We start from the raw sequence: 20,314 nt of genomic DNA on the forward strand, positions 1-20,314 counted from the left end.
ATAGATTACTTTGTTGATTGTCCATGGTTTGTTAATAATAAAAGAATAAGCAAATATTCAAATACAGTGTTGCGTGCGATTTATTTGGATATTCTCTACTTCTGGGTCATTTCTTATAGTTCAGCAGGAGGTTCTAGATAAAAAGCAAATAAAAGTGGAGATAAGGCTTTGTTTAATACCATTACAATTTGAAAAAAAATATTACAATCCCTGTCATTGATATGAAGATGAGCCAAATGGTTGCTTTAAAGTTGATTAATGATTCCTATATTTTTGGGGGGCCAAATTTCTGAAATTTTAATAAGCTCTTAAGAAAATCTCAATTAACTTTATTAAAAGCTTTGGTTGCTTGAATAGAAAGGACCACTGTAGGAGTGCTGCAGTGATTAATTATATTTAATGCTCCCCTTAGAGAGTCAGCTATCTTCCTTGATTTAATTATTCAAATTAATAACCTTAGGTGCTATATGACATGGTCTACCCGTCAAACTTTAAAAACCTAGTCAAAATAAAAAAATTCCTTCCAGTAGCACCTTAAAGACCAACTAAGTTAGTTCTTGGTATGAGCTTTCGTGTGCATGCACACGATGTGTATCTGAAGAAGTGTGCATGCACACGAAAGCTCATACCAAGAACTAACTTAGTTGGTCTTTAAGGTGCTACTGGAAGGAATTTTTTTATTTTGACTATGGCAGACCAACACGGCTACCTATCTACTACTTTAAAAACCTATTTCCACATCTTGATTAATTACAACAATCCATACAACTGGGATATTTACCTGATTTCAAAAGTAATATTATTCTAGATTTCCACCAGACATCTGTAATAGGTTCATCTTCCAGTAATTATTAAAAAAGTAGTTCTAAATTTGGAATCAAAATATTACTATAGGGGTTTTTATTTATTTATAAAATTCACCTGTCATTTTCACCTGGCGATGGATGCTTCCTAATTGTTTATTTTATTTCATCTTCTGCGATGCTGACGTCTTAAGGCCTTCCCTTTGATTTTGGGTAACTTTAGGTTCAGTCATTTTTTATAGAAAGTAAATCATTTAGAAAGTCCTTTTCACTGATGGCGAGGGAGTCTTTGATTCCCTCCCCCCCTTCTGAAACTCGATTCAAATTCCATTAAAATGTTAGGAAACACCTTATAGTCCTGTATTCTGCATTTTTTTTATTTTCAGAGATACTACTCTTCAACATCATTCATGTGCATCAGTTACCTTAATGATAAAAATGCATAATAATAATAATAATAATAATAATAATAATATAAAAATAAAACAAAATAGAACTGCTGGTCCTTCTTTAATACCTGTGCCTCATATAAAATAATGCACCCCAATTCCGTCGTTTATTGTTATTTAAAAAAACCCGAAAACAGATTCGCCCGCCCGCCCTGTCGAAAACCCGCAGATCAATTCCCGCGCGCTCCGTCGTCCCCGCCCGACGCGCTTTCGGAGAGGCCGTTTCCCTTCGATCGCTCCTCGATTGGCCTCGCGCGGCACCCGTCGCGGGGCGGGGCGAGGCGACGGGGGCAAGATGGCGGCTTCCGCTCGGGTCTCCCGGCTCCCCTGCAGGGCCCTCCTGACTCCTCCGAGGGCGGGTAAGAGGCGGGGGCGGCGGGGGAGGCGAATGGGGGGGGGTGTCCCTCCCTCCTCTCCCTCTTCGTAGCCGGGGGGGAGGGGGGAGAGCGCGGGGTCTCCTCTCCGCCGAAGGGCCGCCCTTCGGGAAGGTCACGGCGGCGCTTCCTCCGCTCCAGGGACCGGTGAGCCTGCGAGGTCCCCCCTGGGCGACGCGCCTCCTCTTTGGGAAGCTTTCCGCCTGCCCTTCGGAACTCCCTGCCACTGGAGTCTGAGGCAGGCGCCTTCCCTCTGCTAGGCGAGAGGCGGCGGGACGCTTCTAAGGGCAAAATCCCGAAAGCCGCTTCTCGCTTCTTTTTATTTACAGAGGTACCTCAGGTTACATACGCTTCGGGTTACAGACTTCGCTAACCCAGAAATAGTACCTCGGGTTAAGAACTTTGCTTCAGGATGAGAACAGAAATCGTGCGGCGCGGCAGCAGCAGGAGGCCCCATTAGCTAAAGTGGTGCTTCAGTTTAAGAACAGTCTCAGGTTAAGAACGGACCTCCGGAACGAATTAAGCACTTAACCCGAGGTACCACTGTACAGTGGTGCCTCGCAAGATGAAAAGAATCCGTTCTGTGATTCTCTTCGTCTAGCGGTTTTTCCGTCTTGCAAAGCAAGCCCATTGACGGATTAGTGGATTAGCGCTAATAATAATAATAATAATAATAATAATAATAATAATAATAATAATATCTTTATTGTCATTGCCCCCTCTCAGAACAACGAAATTACTTGGCTGCTCCATCCACCCAGGTAGGGCACTCCACACAAAATCAAAACAACTATAAAAACACTAATTAAAACAATACAGAATAAAACAGCAAGGGAGATTAGATGACTTTCAAAGTCCGGGCTTCCCATTCAGGGCCGAGATCGCTCTGGAGAAGAAGCTGTTATTAAGACGGCTCGTTCTTGTCTTCATCGTCCTGTATCTCCGTCCCGACGGCAAGAGCTCGAAGAGACAGTGACCAGGATGCGATGGATCTTTTACTATGTCCAGTGCCTTCCTATGGCACCTTGTGGCATAAATCTGCTCTAAGGTGGAGAGTGGGCAGCCAACAATGCTCTCTGCTGCCTTAACAACTCTGCACAACCCCAACCTGTCCCGAGTAGTACAGCTTCCATATCACACACATAAGCCATAAGTGAGCACGCTCTCAATGGCACAGTGATAGAAGGCAAGCAGCAGTTTCTGCGGAAGATGGTTTTTCCTTAGAATTCTCAAAAAGTACAGTCTCTGCTGCGCCTTCTTCACAAGCCCCCTTGTGTTGACACTCCAGGACAGATCCTCTTGTAATGCAATGCCCAAAAGCGCTTTTAGCGGCTTTTACGGCTTATCTGCTGATCGGATCAGCTGATAAACGGCTTAGCGGCTTAGAAAAAGGGGGGGGGGACCAGCAGGAACTCGCAAGACATTTTCGTCTTGCGAAGCAAGCCCATAGGAGATTCGTTTTGCGAAGCACCTCCAAAACGGAAAACTCTTTCGTCTAGCGAGTTTTCCGTCTTGTGAGGCATTCATCTTGCGGGGCACCACTGTACATGTACACATACTTCCCCCCAAACTTTCCCTTGTTTATCGGCTTTATTCATCCGAATAAAGCCTCCCAGACTCCCTCAACGGTGTCTGGTGGGGCAGTTGGACAGTCTCAGAGGCAGGGCCGGGTTTTGGTTTGATGAGGCCCTAAGCTACTGAAGGTAAGGTAAAGGTAAAGGGACCCCTGACTGTTAGGTCCATTCGCGGCCGACTCTGGGGTTGCGGCGCTCATCCTGCTTTATTGGCCGAGGGAGCCGGCGTACAGCTTCCAGGTCATGTGGCCAGCATGACGAAGTCGCTTCTTGCGAACCAGAGCAGCACACGGAAACGCCGTTTACCTTCCCGCCGGAGCGGTACCTATTTATCTACTTGCACTGGTGTGCTTTCGAACTGCTAGGTTGGCAGGAGCAGAGACCGAGCAATGGGAGCTCACCCTGTTGCGGGGATTCCAACCGCTGACTTTCTGATCGGCAAGCCCTAGGCTCTGTGGTTTAACCCACAGTGCCACCCGCATGTTTTTGAGGAGGGGGTGGGCAGGTGTGGAGGACTCCCTGGTCCTGAATGGGGTAACTGTGCCCCTGAAGGACCAGGTGTGCAGCCTGAGAGTCATTTTGGACTCACAGCTGCCCATGGAGGCGCAGGTGAATTCTGTGTCCAGGGCAGCTGTTTATCAGCTTCATCTGGTATGCAGGCTGAGACCCTACCTGCCCGCGGACTGTCTCGCCAGAGTGGTGCATGCTCTGGTTATCTCTTGTTTGGACTACTGTAATGCGCTCTATGTGGGGTTACCTTTGAAGGTGACCCTGAAACTACAACTAATCCAGAATGCAGCAGCTAAACTGGTGACTGGGGGCGGCCGCTGAGACCATATAACACCGGCCTTGAAAGACCTACATTGGCTCCCAGTACGTTTCCGAGCACAATTCAAAGTGTTGGTACTGACCTTTAAAGCCCTAAACGGCCTCGTCCAGTATACCTGAAGGAGAGTCTCCACCTCCATCGTTCTGCCCGGACACTGAGGTCCAGCGCCGAGGGCCTTCTGGCGGTTCCCTCACTGTGAGAAGCCAAGTTACAGGGAACCAGGCAGAGGGCCTTCTCAGTAGTGGCACCCGTCCTGTGGAACGCCCTCCCACCAGATGTCAAAGAGAAAAATAACTACCAAACTTTTAGAAGACATCTGAAGGCAGCCCTGTTTAGGGAAGCTTTTAATGTTTAATAGGTTATTGTATTTTAGTGTTTTGTTGGAAGCTGCCCAGAGTGGCTGGGGAAACCCAGCCAGATGGGCGGGGTATAAATAATAAATTATTATTATTATTATTCACGTATCGCTTCCATTTTCTTGTATTTTAGGCTATGGTGCTTCTCCAGCTGCATTTCCTGTTGTCCAGCAAGACCGTCAAGTTCATCACTTGGTGATTCCTCATGGAAGGAGTGGGCGCTCCTCTGTCAGTGGCATTGCGGCTACTGTCTTTGGGGCTACAGGCTTCCTGGGACGATATGTCGTCAATCGCCTGGGTAATTTTCTCCAAAACTAAATTTGAGATGTCTGGATATTTAACAGGGAAATGAATCTGATATAGTGTCTCTTGCAAGATGTAAACCAATGTGTAAGTTCACAAAGCTTAGGGGTTTGGGCTGGATGACCCTTTGGGTCCCTTCCAACTCTGCAGGTCTACGATTCCTCCTAGTGTTGCTTGACCCTGGGACCTGGGACTCAATATCTTGTACTGCTTACACATATTTGAAATGTGAAGGTCTAGACCCTTTGTAGCTGATTGCATGCCTTGCTGTTCACTAAATGTCCCAATAGTTACTGTGTGCCTAAATACCAAACTTCTTTTTTCTTTCTGTTACCTATTTCAAGTACGATGAAAAATGAATGACCTTCGGGCAAGATGCTGGTGGCAGATAGGGATGGGAAACAGGCTAATTCCCCAAGGAGCCGTGATGGTTCAAGTTGGTAGTTTTCAACCCTTTTATCACCTGTACTAAGTGAGGATTTTCTTCTCTGAGTCCCCCCCCCCCTACAAAGGTTGAATGCCACTTTCAATCGCTGTCAAGCTGTGGCAAGATTCCAGGGGGGTCACTCACCCAGGATCTGTGGGGGTTTTTTGACAATCAAGATATGGTGGAGGCTGTCCTAAGAAATACGATTTAGTCACATATTTACACATTCAGTCTAGAGGGAGTACAGATCTTCCAGCACGGTATTGTTCTCCACAGCAGTGCGGCTCTGGAGTCCAAGGCATCTTTTCCAGCCTGCCCAAGATGGGTCTCTGTCTCTGTTCCCCCATCTTCTTCCCTGCACACCTTGCTAAATACACTTTTCTTGTTACCTTTCTCTCACACACCCATCACCTTGGCAACCTCTGTCCCTGCAGGCCCAAGAGTCCTCTAAAATGGGCCATCAAACCTTTTGTCATGTTAAAGCCTCTGCATTAATAATAATCAAATAATCAAAATCCTACCATTTATTAATTTACACCCACCCCAAAACCAATAACACCATGTTGGTTTTGCAACTGCCATCTTTTAAGTGTGTTCAAGAACTTGAGTTACTCCCAGCAGGGGAGTAACAGACTTTTAAAAACATTTTAAGTAGGTCAATCAATCAAGTAGACCCAGCTGCTCCTTTCCCCTGTTCCCTTTTGAAATTTCCCCCAGTTTCCAGAGTAGCTTGCTGTGTTGTGGGAAGCTGTGAAATCAAAATTAAAATGTCTGTAGGGCATGGGTAGGCAAACTAATGCCTGGGGGCCGGATCTGGCCCAATTGTATTCCAAATCCGGCCCACGGACGGTCCAGGAATCAGCATGTTTTTACATGAGTAGAATGTGTCCTTTTATTTAAAATGCATCTCTGGGTTATTTGTGAAGCATAGGAATTCGTTCATATTTTTTTCAAAATATAGTCTGGCCCCCCACAAGGTCTGAGGGACATTGGACTGGCCCCCTGCTGAAAAAGTTTGCTGATCCCTTCTGTAGGGTATATGTAGTGTTAGGATTGTGGATTCCATGAAGCCCCTTTGAAAACACCTTTGAAGAATTAAAGTTATTGTATTGATTACAGCAGGTAGAGTTATATAGCCAAGCATTGATGTTTTCCGAGTGCTTAAAATAGAACATCCTCAATTAATATCATGCCCTAGTTCTCCTTTTAAAACCCCTTTCTAATTTTAGGGCGTATCGGCTCCCAAGTCATCGTCCCACATCGCTGTGAGCCTTATGACGTCATGTACCTTCGACCCATGGGTGACCTGGGACAGCTCCTGTTCATGGTATGCTCTTTGTAATAATCCAGTCTGGTTCATGATTGGCTGGGATCACTTGCTAAATAGTTGGAAGTTTGGTACGGGCCATAAATAACATCTTCCTGAAAGGCTTTTTGTACGTTTATTTCATTTCTCTCTTGATTTGTGCTGTGGCTATCAGGAATGGGATCCGCGTGACAAAGATTCTACCCGAAGGGCTCTTGAGCACAGCAATGTAGTCATCAATCTTGTTGGCAAAGAGTGGGAAACAAGGTAACTTTCTTCTTTGACTCTCTTGGATAGATTGAGGTCACATAGACTGAAGATAGTTACAGTCATACCTCATGTAATGATGATGATGATGTAATGATGATGATAATTATTATTATTATTATTATTATTATTATTATTTATTATTTATACCCCACCCATCTGGCTGAGTTTCCCCAGCCACTCTGGGCGGCTCCCAATCAAGTGTTAAAAACAGTACAGCGTTAAATATTAAAAACTTCCCTAAACAGGGCTGCCTTCAGATGTCTTTTAAAGAGAAGATAGCTGCTTATTTCCTTCACATCTGAAGGAACCTCTGCCTGGTTCCTTGTAGCTACACTTCTTGCAGCGAGGGAACCGCCACATTATGTTCTTTCAGGTTACGTCCCGCGTTGACCTGGAAGTACCGGAAAGGGTTACTTCCGGGTTTCGCCGCATGCGCAGAAGCACAAAATGATGTCATGCGCAGACGCGCAGCTGTGTGTTGCGCCCTTTTCATGTTGCGAACGGGCCTCCGGAACAGATCCCCTTCACAACCAGAGGTACCACTGTATCATAATTTTTTCTTCTAAAAAAGAGAAAACTAAAACTGTATGAGGTTTTAGGGTCCAATCTGATTTTTTTCCAGAGAAAAGCCCTGTTTCTTATGCCTTACATATTCTTTGTGGATGCAACCTAGTGAGACGAAGACCCAGGGGGGAAGCACGAAGAAGGTTTATTCCCCTAGCACAGATGTTTTTGAATGGAAAACTGTAACACAAATATGAAGTCTAAAATGAGTGATGTACTTCTTGAGGCAAAACTTAAAAGACTTTAGCTGCCCCTTTCCTCTCTCAGACACAGAAATTGACAGCATTAGGCAATTACAACCCCATATATTGTAAGCATGTACAGTTCTCATACCTTCTTGTCTGCTCAGATTCCTTCATCTTTTGCGCATGAAAGAAACTGCTGTATCTGTGGAAATCTGCAAACCAGATCTAGGAACCAGCCAAAAGTCCAAAAGGACAGAGGGGAGGGGACCAGAAGTAGAGGGCCTTCTTGGTGGTGGCACCCGCCTTGTGGAACGCCCTCCCATCAGATGTCAAGGAAATAAACAACTATGACTTTTAGAAGATATCTGAAGGGTGTTTTTAGCGAAGTTTTTAATGTTTGAAGTTTTATTCTGTTTAATATTCTGTTGGAAGCCACCCAGAGTGGCTGGGCAAACCCAGCTGGACGGGTGGAGTATAAATAATAAATTATTATAATATTATTATTATTATTATTATTATTATTATTATTATTATTATTACCCTGTGTATCCCGTGGCCTACCAGACCTGTGCCAGCATGGTGGAAAGTGAAGGAGGGGTGGTTGGTTTTCTATTTGCTGTTGCTTTTTAGGACTCAATTCTTTAGTACTCTCTCAACTTCAGAGCTGGCGTATGTTTCTGCCATGTTGAGGGACTGGGTTCTGTCTGTTCAAAGCATCTCATGCCCATTACCTCTGTGCTGTTTGCAACGGCCCTGGAAGGCATTTTCAGTACATCTTGTCTTCATTTTTCAACGGCTCACAATTTTTGGTTGCCCTTGGTAAGAAAGGGTAACAGCTGATTTTCTGGTTTGACCCTGTGCTGCTGAGTTGCAGCCAGATAATAATAATAGTAGTAGTAGTAGTAGTAGTAATAATAATAATAATAATAATAATAATAATAATAATAATAATAATTTTATTTATATCCCGCCCTCCCGAGCCGAAGCCACAACAATAAAATAATACAACATTCTAAAATCATTTCATTCTAAAATTAATTCAAATCAAATTGATGGCAACCATTAGGCTAAAGTTCTGTGAAGATTGCCAAAGGAGGGAGTCAGGCTGTGCCCTGACAAAGGCCTGGCGGAACAGCTCTGTCTTGCAGGCCCTGCGGAAAGATGTCAAGTCCCTCAGGGCCCTAGTCTCTTGTGACAGAGCGTTCCACCAGATTGGAGCCACAGCCGAAAAAGCCCTGGCTCTGGTTGAGGCCAGCCTAACCTCTCTGTGGCCTGGGACCTTCAGGATGTTTTTGTTTGAAGACCGTAAGTTCCTCTGTGGGGCATACCAGGAGAGGCAGTCCCGTAGGTATAGGGTCCTAGGCCGTATAGGGCTTTAAAGGTTAAAACCAGCACCTTAAACCTGACCCTGTACCCCACCGGGAGCCAGTGCAGCTGGTATAGCACCAGGTGAATGTGATCTCGCAGCAAGGATAACCCCCAGTTAATCCCCCAATTGTGCAGATAAAGACCAGTACTGACTTTGAGAAGAAAGCTGGGGTTTGCCTTGGTCACAAGACGGCAGTGGCACACTTGCCATAATGAGCAAAGCAAACAAAAACACAGAGCTGCACAAGTCACACATGGTTGTTGCCGAAAAAGACTGAGTTACCTTAGGCTACCCAGTAACTTGTGGGGTTTTGTACTCCTTTAGGATTGCACTCTTAGACACTGCTCTTCACCATAAATAAATAAATAAATAAATTTTATGCACCGCATTTTTTTGCTCCATAAGACGCACCAAACCATAAGACGCACCTACTTTTGGAGGAGAAAAACAAGAAAAAAAACAGTGATCCCTCTTGCTGTTCTGGCTTCTGGGATAGCTGCGCAGCCTGTATTTGTTCCATAAGACGCACGCACATTTCCCCTTACTTTTTGGGAGGGAAAATGTGAGTCTTATAGAGCAAAAAATACGGTATACCCCGCCCTTCCCGGTTCAAAAACCGGGCTCAGGGCGGCTAACAACAAATTTAAAACACTTAATTGTAAAAGCAGCATAAAATACAGTATAAAAACATGGATAACAATAAAATTCAAAGTTCAGAAATCAGTTTAGGGGAAATCCATCTAATAAGCATTAGATAATCCCCAGGGCTAGCTGGATGAATTGGTCCTACTTGGGCCAGCGAGGAGGCCAGGGGAGAATTAGCTGTGGGGTCTCAGAACAGGTAATCTTCATAAAAGGGGAAGGGGAGGGAAGAGAAGGGAAATAAAAGATCAGGCTGAATTCAGATTAAAGGCCAGGTGGAATAGTTCTGTCTTACAGGCCTGACAGAAGGAGGTTAAATCCTGAAGGGCCCTGCTCTCATGGGACAGAGCATTCCACCATGTCGGAGCCATCACTGAAAAGGCCCTGGCCCTGGTGGAGGATAGTCTGACTTCGTTAGTGCCTGGGACCTCTAAACTGGTTATTCATGGACCTTAAGGTCCTCTGCAGGGCATACCAGGAGAGGCGGTCCTGTAGATAAGAGGGATATCAAAACTGATATGATGACTTGCTAAATTTTGGAAGGAGCTTGGTTTTTATTCTGTTCTTTATGCTTTATTCCAGAAACTTTAAGTATGAAGACGTCTTTGTTAATATTCCCAGGGAAATTGCTAAGCTCTCAAAGGAAGCTGGGATAGAAACTTTGGTTCACATTTCTCATCTGAATGCAGACATGAAAAGTCCTTCAAAATACCTTAGAAATAAAGTAAGTTTTCCATTAGTTTGTGTTTGTTTTTAGATGTTGGTGTTTTGCAATTCCATATTCAGGGTATTCTGTGCAAAAAAACCCATAATGGTCCCAACAGGAAGCCAAAATTTGATTGGAATTAGGTATATTTAAATCCTGCTGGTCCCTCAATAGTTGCTGTTTTAGATTTGACAAGGAAGAGAGTGACAAAAAGACTTGAGGGGAGACTTCTTAACCTCTGGGGTGAGAAAATCTTCAAGAATTATTGCTGAGTTTTTATGGTTGCTAAGATATGACACTATATTCCACATTAGTAATAATTACGTAGATTCAGGGTACTCAGTAAATTTCCTAATCCAAAAACTCTTCTAGAGCAAAATGAGGTTTACGTAGTGTTTGAACAGCTTTAAAACTCTTGTTTAAATTTGTAGGGAAAGTTAACTATTGATTTGAGTGTCTTTTGTCCTTTCTTATGTGTGGCTAACACTAATCTGTTCACTTTCTGCTATGATTAATTACAGTGTTATCTGTGGTTATGTGTGTGTGTCTGTGTGTGTGTGTGTGTGTGTGTGTGATTGTTGGATTGTGTATGTCTGCACCTTTCATACAGATTTCCTAGAGGCCATGAGGCTGCTTTTGAAAAATATTTCAAAAAAATATTTTTTTTGAAACACTGAGTGACTCCGATTACTTAAATTTGTGTACACTTACTGGTTGCAAGTGTACACAAATTTAAGTAATCGGAGTCACTCAGTGTTTCTTACTGGTTGCAAGGGACGCGGGTGGACTTGCCGATCAGACTTGCTGATCAGAAGGTCGGCGGTTCGAATCCCCGCAATGGGGTGAGCTCCTGTTGTTTGGTCCCTGCTCCTGCCAACCTAGCAGTTCGAAAGTCATCAAAAGTGCAAGTAGATAAATAGGTACCACTCAGGCGGGAAGGTAAACGGCGTTTCCGTGCTCTGCTCTGGTTCGCCAGAAGCGGCTTAGTCAGGCTGGCCACATGAGCTGGAGGTTGTATACCGGCTCCCTTGGCCAATAAAGCGAGATGAGTGCCGCAACCCCAGAGTTGTCCGCGACTGGACCTAAACCTGCTCTTTAGCGATAAATCAGAACAAACGGCAATCCATTGAAAACCTGACTACTGATTGCTCCAGTTCAGTCCTAAACTGGGTTTTCCTAGGGAAAAGTGCTGGAGCAAATGGAAGTGTAAAAGGTAAAGGTAAAGGGACCCCTGACCATTAGGTCCAGTCATGGCCGACTCTGGGGTTGCGGCACTCATCTCGCTTTATTGGCCGAGGGAGCCGGTGTACAGCTTCTGGGTCATGTGGCCAGCATGACTAAGCCGCTTCTGGCGAACCAGAGCAGCGCACGGAAACGCCATTTACCTTCCCGCTGGAGCGGTACCTATTAATCTACTTGCACTTTGATGTGCTTTCGAACTGCTAGGTTAGCAGGAGCAGGGACCGAGCAACGGGAGCTCACCCCGTGATGGAGATTCAAACCGCCGACCTTCTGATCAGCATGTGGTTTAGACTACAGCGCCACCCATGTCCCCAAACGGAAGTGTAGATAAGCCCTTTGATGAATTTTGTGTCTTTACATTCATTGTAGTTACCCTGCTGTCTGCACGGACTTCATTCTGCTTGCTGTTAATTCTTGTGTTTCCTAGGTTACATATTTCATGGTGCTAAATATGTGTTCTGTCCGATAGACTGGAACATTTTAATAATAATAATAATAATAATATTTTATTAAGAGAATTTCATTTATAAAAAGAGAGAGCGAGGAAGAAAGAATGAAAGAAAAGAAAGTGTGTGATAATGAAAAAAGAAAAGAAAAAATACTGTTACATTGCCATATGTTAATATATAGATTTGTATATTCTTGTAAACCTAGGCTGGATTTTTTTATTTTTTAATTAAATTATGCCAAAGAGCCCAAGTGTATGCAATGTGAAACCCAAGGGTATCTCTAAATTTTATTATAGTTTCATAGCACTGTGCACCTTGCATGGGAAATTAATCACTTTCTAATGACCTGACGGCAGGCCGTTGGAGAGAAGGTTGTGAGGGAAGAATTTCCAGATGCCATCATTATGAAGCCTTCTGAAATGTACGGGAGAGAGGATAGGTTTTTCAACCATTATGCAAGTAAGTACACTCCTTGCAGCATAAAATTTGTTTCCTTGAGAGAAAGTAATATCAGAGAGCAAGGGATGCAAGTACACTGCATTTTTTAAAAAATAGTATTTATTAAGGTTTTAAGTTTACAAAAAGGCAAAAAAACCCACCAAATTAAACAATAGCAAAACAACACATCACAATAAAAAACAAAAATAAAAACAATTAAAAACAAAACAAACAAAAAACAAATAATTGACTTAGAATACAAAAAAGGGAGGTGTGAGGAGGTCAGGGAAACAAGCAAGTACACTGCATTTGTACTTACCGTATTTTTCGCTCCATAGGGCACACCAGACCATAGGGCGCACCTAGTTTTTAGGGGGGGAAATAAAGGAAATTTTGGATCTTTACTTTCCAGTACTGTTGTTATTGCTCTTTGACCTCTTAACAGCCTCACTCCTATCCTCCAATAATTTATCTCTCTTAATTCAGACATGCGCTGGTTTTGGGGCGTGCCTATGATTGCTATGGGCAAGAAAACTGTGAAGCAGCCTATCTATGTAGGTATTGTTGGAAAATATAGTTTATGATGCATATTTCATACCTCTTTTCCTTTTGTATATATTTCATTACATTTTTGACCTTGCTTAAAAAAAGGTAACTTTAAAATATATGCTAATTTTTCTTAAATATCATCCCATAGGTTGTTGATGTAGCAAAGGCTATAATTAGTGCTATTAAGGACCCCGATTCAAAAGGAAAAACTTATGCATTGACTGGGTAGGTTGTTGGTTACTATTATTATTTTTACTCAGACCACCTTAAATCACTACAGGCATTTCCTGGCCCCCTGTTGTTTTTATTAAAAACTCTGCAGTGGATTTAGATCAGGCTTCCTCAAACTCTGCCCTCCAGATGTTTTGAGATTCCCATCATCCCTGACCACTGGTCCTGCTAGCTAGGGATCATGGGAGTTGTAGGCCAAAAACATCTGGAGGGGCGAGTTTGAGGAAGCCTGATTTAGATGGTATGTGTTCACTACAGATACCTTCTTTTATTGGACATTCAGCCAGCAGCTCCTTTCCATAAATTGCAGTTTCAAAAGGCAGTTGTGTAAGCATTTGGGGAGAATGCTCTTTTCCCTGTTCACATACCTGAACCCCTAATTTTATTATACCCTTAAAGTCTGCATAATTTTACAAGAATATTGTGTTAGTCAGTTGTGAGAAGTTCGAGAACCAATGTACCACTGTATGTGTAAGATAAACCATATTTCTTAAAGACGCAGCATGTTCGCTGCGTCTTGCTTCCCTATGGAAACATGACCACCTGGAACCCCCCTTGCTACCACTTGGCAGAGATTGGCATGCAACCTTTGTGACAGTACTTTTGGCTATATTTTTACATAATTAAGGTTTGGTTGTAGGTTTGTGGGGAGGGATTGGTGAAAGCTGCTCATTACCAGTGACCACCGTGGCTAAAACAAAGGCTGTCACACGTCCTTCCTGGTGGTACCAGCACCCCATTTTAGACCAAGGCCTCTTTCTCAAATTGACAACTTAATGTCTGTTCCTTTGCAGCCCTAACAGATACGTCCTTCACGACCTCGTAGAGTATGCTTATTCAGTACTCCACAGACATTTCTTTCCATATCCTATGCCCCGTCCTCTGTATCAGTAAGTCTTAATATGTTTTTTGTTGACAAGTTGTTACCTCTGAGGCTCCAACTATACCTGTGTTGGTTGTTTGGTTTTTTCCCCTTGTGTGCGCACACAGATCTGTTCATCTCTGCCATTGAAAGCAGGTGCGCAGGCTGCATTCTTCATCAGGGGACTAGGCCTGGATTTTGGAGGGAACGCAAGAGATGTTACCTCTGTTTCTCTCCACAAGCCCAAAGTAGTTTGGGGATGGGGAATGCTTTTGGGAGGTAGATGACTGGCAAAGAAGAAAAACTTAAGACATCCCTCTTCTCTATTTACTATCTCTGTCAGCTTGCTTGCAATTGCTGTATGCTTGCTTTTGGGAGTGAGGAATCATAGAATCATAGAGTTGGAAGAGACCACCAGGGCCATCGAGTCCAACCCCCTGCCAAGCAGGAAACACCATCAGAGCACTCCTGACATATGGTTGTCAAGCCTCTGCTTAAAGACCTCCAAAGGAGGAGACTCCACCACACTCCTTGGCAGCAAATTCCACTGTCGAACAGCTCTAACTGTCAGGAAGTTCTTCCTAATGTTTAGGTGGAATCTTCTTTCTTGTAGTTTGGATCCATTGCTCCGTGTCCGCTTCTCTGGAGCAGCAGAAAACAACCTTTCTCCCTCCTCTATGTGACATCCTTTTATATATTTGAACATGGCTATCATATCACCCCTTAACCTCCTCTTCTCCAGGCTAAACATGCCCAGCTCCCTTAGCCGTTCCTCATAAGGCATCGTTTCCAGGCCTTTGACCATTTTGGTTGCTCTCCTCTCGACACGTTCCAGTTTGTCAGTGTCCTTCTTGAATTGTGGTGCCCAGAACTGGACACAGTACTCCAGGTGAGGGCTGACCAGAGCAGAATACAGTGGCACTATTACTTCCCTTGATCTAGATGCTATACTCCTATTGATGCAGCCCAGAATTGCATTGGCTTTTTTAGCTGCCGCGTCACACTGTTGGCTCATGTCAAGTTTGTGGTCAACCAAGACTCCTAGATCCTTAGAGAACTGGACGTCATTAGGTGTCATGTGTAGCTTGAGCTGTAATCAGTCTGGGCTCAGGTTCTGCAGCCTGAATGTTGAGTTAGGGAGGTGGCATTAGAAATATGTGCCAGGAGAATCTGCCTTCCTTCCGTCACTCAAGGTGAAGAGAGCCCTAAGCAAGAGCATGTACAGCGAGGGGGGAAAGTATTTGATCCCCTGCTAAATTTGCCCGTTTGCCGTCTGACGAAGTAATGACCAGTACATAATTTTAATGGTAGGTTTATTGTAGCTCTGAGAGACAGAATAACAACAGGAAAATAACCCCCATAAACCCAGAAGACAAAAGTCAAAGATTATAATTATAATGAGTGAAATAAGTATTTGATGCCATTGCAAAAGATGACTTAGTACTTGGGGGCAAAACCCTTGTTGGCAATTAAAGAGGTCAGATGTTTCTTGTAGGTGGCCACCAGGTTTGCACACATCTCAGGAGGTATTTTGTCCCACTCCTCTTTGCAGATCCTCTCCAAGTCAGTAAGATTTCGAGGCTGATGTGTAGCTACTCGAACCTTCAGCTCCCTCCACAGATCAAATACTTCCCCCCCTTACTGTAGCTCTATTTTGGGACCTTTGAACTGGCAACAAAAATGCTCTCAGGAAAGCTTTTAACTGGATAATAGTAGTAGTAGTAGTAGTAATAATAATAATAATAATAATAATAATAATAATAATAATAATAATAATAATAATAATAATAATAAATTATTTATACCCCGCCCATCTGGCTGGGTTTCCCCAGCCACTCTGGGAGGCTCTCAACAGAATATGAAAAATACAATAAACATTAAAAACTTCCCTAAACAGGGCTGCTTTCAGATGTCTTCTAAAAGTCAGATAGTTGTTTATTTCCTTGACATCTGATGGGAGGGCGTTCCACAGGGCGGGCGCCACTACCGAGAAGGCCCTCTGCCTGGTTCCCTGTAACCTCACTTCTCGCACTGAGGGAACCGTAATGCGTTTTGAGAAGAAACAATCCCCCTCCCCATCATTTTAAAAAGGAACTTTCTCCAGAGGCCCCTAGAGGGCATTTGGCGTCCTAGGGAAGGTGCCATGAACCCTGGCCATGGCTTCCCTCCTTCATTCCTTGGCCTGATCTTTCTGGGTATGAGGCCCTCACCTAGGTTATGCAGTAGCCACAAGATACTTGATGACTTAGCAGGTCCAGGAAGTCCTTTCCATCAATGGAAATTGGGAGCCTTGTGGCAGGTCTCATCCAGTAAAGAGCAGACATGGATTCAAGGACTACTCTAATAATAAGCTCAGGAAGGGCAGCAGACCCAAATCATATCCTTCATAATCCTTCATCCCCCCATCTGCCATCCCACCTGGTGAAGTCGTTTGGAATTGGCCCTGTCTATATGTACTCCAAAGGTTGGTACCATCTCAAACATGATGGATGCCCTCCGTGAGACTTGCAGAACAGAAATTACTGTTACAACATTTTCAGGTTTCATTTCATTTTCAGGGACACAGGTGGCACTGTGGGTTAAACCACAGAGCCTAGTACTTGCCGATCAGAAGGTCGGTGGTTCGAATCCCCGCAACGGGGTGAGCTCCCGTTGCTCTGTCCCTGCTCCTGCCAACCTAGCAGTTCAAAAGCACGTCAGAATGCAAGTAGATAAATAGGTACCACTCCAGTGGGAAGGTAAATGGCGTTTCTTTGTGCTGCTCTGGTTTGCCAGAAGCGGATTAGTCATGCTGGCCACATGACCTGGAAGCTGTACACTGGCTCCCTCGGCCAGTAAAGCGAGATGAGCGCCGCAATCCCAGAGTCGGTCACGACTGGACCTAATGGTCAGGGGTCCCTTTACCTTTAAGGGAATTGTCAAATTCTGCTCATAAGTCGCTCCAGTCCCGCCCTCTCCCAGCCTCACTTGATGTGCCAGCTCCGTTCTCTCAGCACTTTCCCAACTTCAGCACGTGTGTCTTGTGGCTTCATTTAACTTTCCCTTTCAACAGTTACTTTGGTTGATAGAATTAATAAATACAAAGTAGTCTGTTTTGTCTGGTGGAGCAATTCGAAGCGAGTGAAACTTCACTAGCTGATTTGAGAGAAGAACAGTTAGATCATTGCCTATGTTCAGCCATGGTATTAATTATTGTGGCACTTTGAATTACAGCTTATTTGCAAGATTTTTTGAGATAAGTCCTTTTGAGCCATGGATAACAAGGGACAAAGTGGATCGGGTAAGATTGCCTTCATTTTCATCTCGTTTATTGCTTATCACCTGCGAATCCTAAGGTGGCTAAGAATGGAACAAAATGCAAATTAATACAAAATATCAGAATGATAATCAATATAAGAACTATCTCTCTCTCTCTATATATATATATATATATGAATACAGAACAAGTTTATCTGTGTGTGTTCTTTCTCAGTGTTATTTTTAGGGTTGAATGCATTCTTAACATTACATACGTATGGAGTTTTTATTTTATTAATGGGATGGAATCAGTGTTTAGCTTTTGAGTTGCAACGTATCAGTTATCAGTGGTCAGCAAACTTTTTCAGCAGGGGGCCGGTCCATTGTTCCTCAGACCTTGTGGGGGGGGCAGACTATATTTTTTTTTGGGGGGGGGCAATATGAACGAATTCCTATGCCCCACAAATAACCCAGAGATGCATTTTAAATAAAAGGACACATTCTACTCATGTAAAAACATGCTTAGAATGCGATTGGGCTGGATCCGGCCCCTAGTTTGCCCACCCATGAATTAAATCTGCCTTACTTGAAGCAAACTTCTTATTTGTAGAGAGCGGGGAAGCAGAGGTACTCTTCTTCCAGACTAGCCCCCCTAAACGTGATGCCCTCCAGATGTTTCTGTTTACAACTCCAGCCATTATGAAAAACAGTCAGGAATGCTTGGTCTCCAAAACATCTGGAGATCTTTAGGCTGGGAAAGACGGCTTTAGACTGTTGAGTCCATTCAAGACTGCCAAGAGGTAGATGCAGGGGGAACAGATGTACCAGATCCAAAGCTAGCAGGGGGCCTTGACTCTGAGCTTTCATTTTAAAAGAGTATTTAACGTCCTAGAGAAAATGTTATAAAGCAAATGTGTAAAGACCGTTCTAAGCAATTACCGTGGGATGAATCTGCCTGGCTGCTCCCACCTTTTGGTGTTCTAGCCAATGAGCAATGTCAGAGCTGTGATTGACAGGAGAATTGTTTGGGCGCCAGACGAGAGGAATCCCTGGGGTCCTAAAGAGCTGCTGTTTTCCCCTCCCCTTTAGTGCAGTTTTCTTTCCTGCTTCTTTCTTGTTTTCTTGTCTTTGGAACCTATGTAGTTCTAAAGGCTTCATCTCCCGTTACCCTTCCTTTTTTCTTAATAAGCAGCATGCATCTTTCTGTTGGTGGGTCTATCGGAGATCAGGTATTCCCTAGAAGTTATTGTTTGCAATCCCACAATAAGAGTGGGTGGGTGTTGTATATGACAAATGCAAAATGTGGAAACTTTGCAAAGAGCCTTAGGTATGTCTTCTGCTTTGCAGGAGCTTAAGTCCAGACACAAAAGTTGTCACAATTGTGACTCTAGTCTAATCACAGATAGGAAAATAGAATCCAAACTGTCCTTTGGTAATACACTCAATAAATATTCTTGCCTCTGACCAGGTATAAGAGATAGATGTTAAAATAGGGGAAATCTAATTGTATATTTTGTAGCTGAAGTTAACTTTTTGATTTCAGACTGTTTCATGTGAAACTCTTAATGAACTCTTTGGAATCCAAAGAACCACCCAAAAAATAAGATATAATATTGCATACTTGATTTGTAAAGTTACAGCTGTGTGAGAGATGGACTTATCATTGGCTCACCGTTCACTCATTTCTTCTTTGTTTGTTTGAAGTTCCATACCACAGACATGAAGTTCCCTGATCTTCCTGGCTTGGAGGACTTGGGTATTGTCCCAACTCCCATAGAACAGAAAGCAATTGAAGTCCTGCGTCGCCACCGCACATTCCGCTGGCTGGAAGCTGAGCTTGAGGAAGCAAAAATAGCCAAGCCTGTTACCGACATGTAATCTACTTTGGGAGTTTTTCAGACTGGTTACACTGCACTCATTTCTGAAGAAATCTGTACATACAAAGCTAAAACCCTATATAAATCATGTAACCTTTACGATACTGGTGTCAATTGTTTTATTCAGGAGTACGATATGCCAGGAAAATTCTGTATTATCCCTTTGTAGATTTTCGTAATGAGGGTACCAGACCCCTGCTCAAGAGTATGTATCTATTGGATCTGTGTCCCTTGCTTTCAGAAATGTTAAAAACATTGAGCTAAGCACTTCAGATCAGTAGAGGATCAATACTTTAGAAATAATGCTGCCTTTGATTTCTCTTCCACATACCTAACCATTGAGTGGTCGTGGTTTTTACTCAATTCTATCAATGTGTAGGACAAAGGCATTGTTCCTCCTGAATACAGTGGAATTCTGCAATTCCAGATTTCAGTATCAGAATTAGCAAGGCTGGGTTGCAAGGGCGGTTGCTTGTCTACACTTCTTTTATCCTTACAACTGGTTCCAGACCAGTGCCAGCGATGCTGAACAGTTTCGGCCTTTGTTTGTTTATTAAATTTGTATACCGCCCTTCATCCGTAGATCTCAAGATGGTTCACGACATAAAATACAATATAAAAACGCAAAATGCATAATAAAACAAGAATAAAAAACAAAAACCAGTAACCCCCCTCCCCCGTCCCACAAACACATTTAAAAGGAGTATAAGATGTTAACCAGCCAATGGCCTGGTTGAAGAGGAATGCCGTGGGGAGAGCATTCTGCAAGCAGGGAGTCACTGCAGAATAGGCCTATTCTTGTGTTGCCACCCTCCAGACCTCTCATGTAGGAAGCACACGAAGAAGGGCCTCAGAAGATGATCTCTTTTTTTTAAAAGTAATTTTTATTCATTTTTAAACCTATTGTCATACATACAACGAATTTCACAACTTATACAATCTTTTGGACTTCCATCAACACCTCTGATGATCCCCCATTTATATCATTTCTTCTGCATTTCTTAAATTCATATTGCCTTTAATTCTCTTAACTAATGTCTCCCTTTTTATCCAGTTATGCAATACAGTGGTACCCCGCAAGACGAATGCCTCGCAAGACGGAAAACCCACAAGACGAAAGGGTTTTCTGTTTTGGAGGCGCTTCGCAAGACGAATTTCCCTATGGGCTTGCATCGCAAGACGAAAGCCCATAGGGAAATGCTGGCGGTCGGGAGCAAAGACTTTCGCCCACAGCCGGCCTTCAGAAGAGGACCTCTTCTGAAGGCCGGCGGG

General features: G+C 43.6%; 1 protein-coding gene across 1 annotated transcript; it reads left to right on the forward strand.

Annotated features, from left to right (window-relative positions):
- Nucleotides 1-1,461: 1,461 nt before the first annotated feature.
- Nucleotides 1,462-19,141, forward strand: NDUFA9 (NADH:ubiquinone oxidoreductase subunit A9). Its single transcript, XM_082223266.1, has 11 exons — nucleotides 1,462-1,611; nucleotides 4,519-4,683; nucleotides 6,345-6,442; nucleotides 6,597-6,688; nucleotides 10,034-10,175; nucleotides 12,205-12,307; nucleotides 12,773-12,840; nucleotides 12,984-13,060; nucleotides 13,861-13,956; nucleotides 17,142-17,208; nucleotides 18,870-19,141. Exons 1-11 carry the CDS (start codon nucleotides 1,548-1,550, stop codon nucleotides 19,041-19,043), a joined length of 1,146 nt encoding a protein of 381 aa, XP_082079392.1. The 5' UTR covers nucleotides 1,462-1,547; the 3' UTR covers nucleotides 19,044-19,141.
- The last annotated feature ends 1,173 nt before the right edge of the window (nucleotides 19,142-20,314 follow it).

This window comes from Podarcis vaucheri (genome assembly GCF_965113315.1).
Source record: "Podarcis vaucheri genome assembly, chromosome: 5".
Classification (NCBI taxonomy): Eukaryota; Metazoa; Chordata; class Lepidosauria; order Squamata; family Lacertidae; genus Podarcis; species Podarcis vaucheri.

Excerpts from the sequence above, each read along its gene's own strand:
- NDUFA9 (XM_082223266.1), top strand. The coding sequence starts at position 1,548 with ATGGCGGCTTCCGCTCGGGTCTCCCGGCTCCCCTGCAGGGCCCTCCTG. Across the intron at positions 1,612-4,518 it reads CCTGACTCCTCCGAGGGCGG|GCTATGGTGCTTCTCCAGCT; the intron begins GTAAGAGGCGGG and ends CTTGTATTTTAG. Across the intron at positions 6,689-10,033 it reads GGCAAAGAGTGGGAAACAAG|AAACTTTAAGTATGAAGACG; the intron begins GTAACTTTCTTC and ends GCTTTATTCCAG.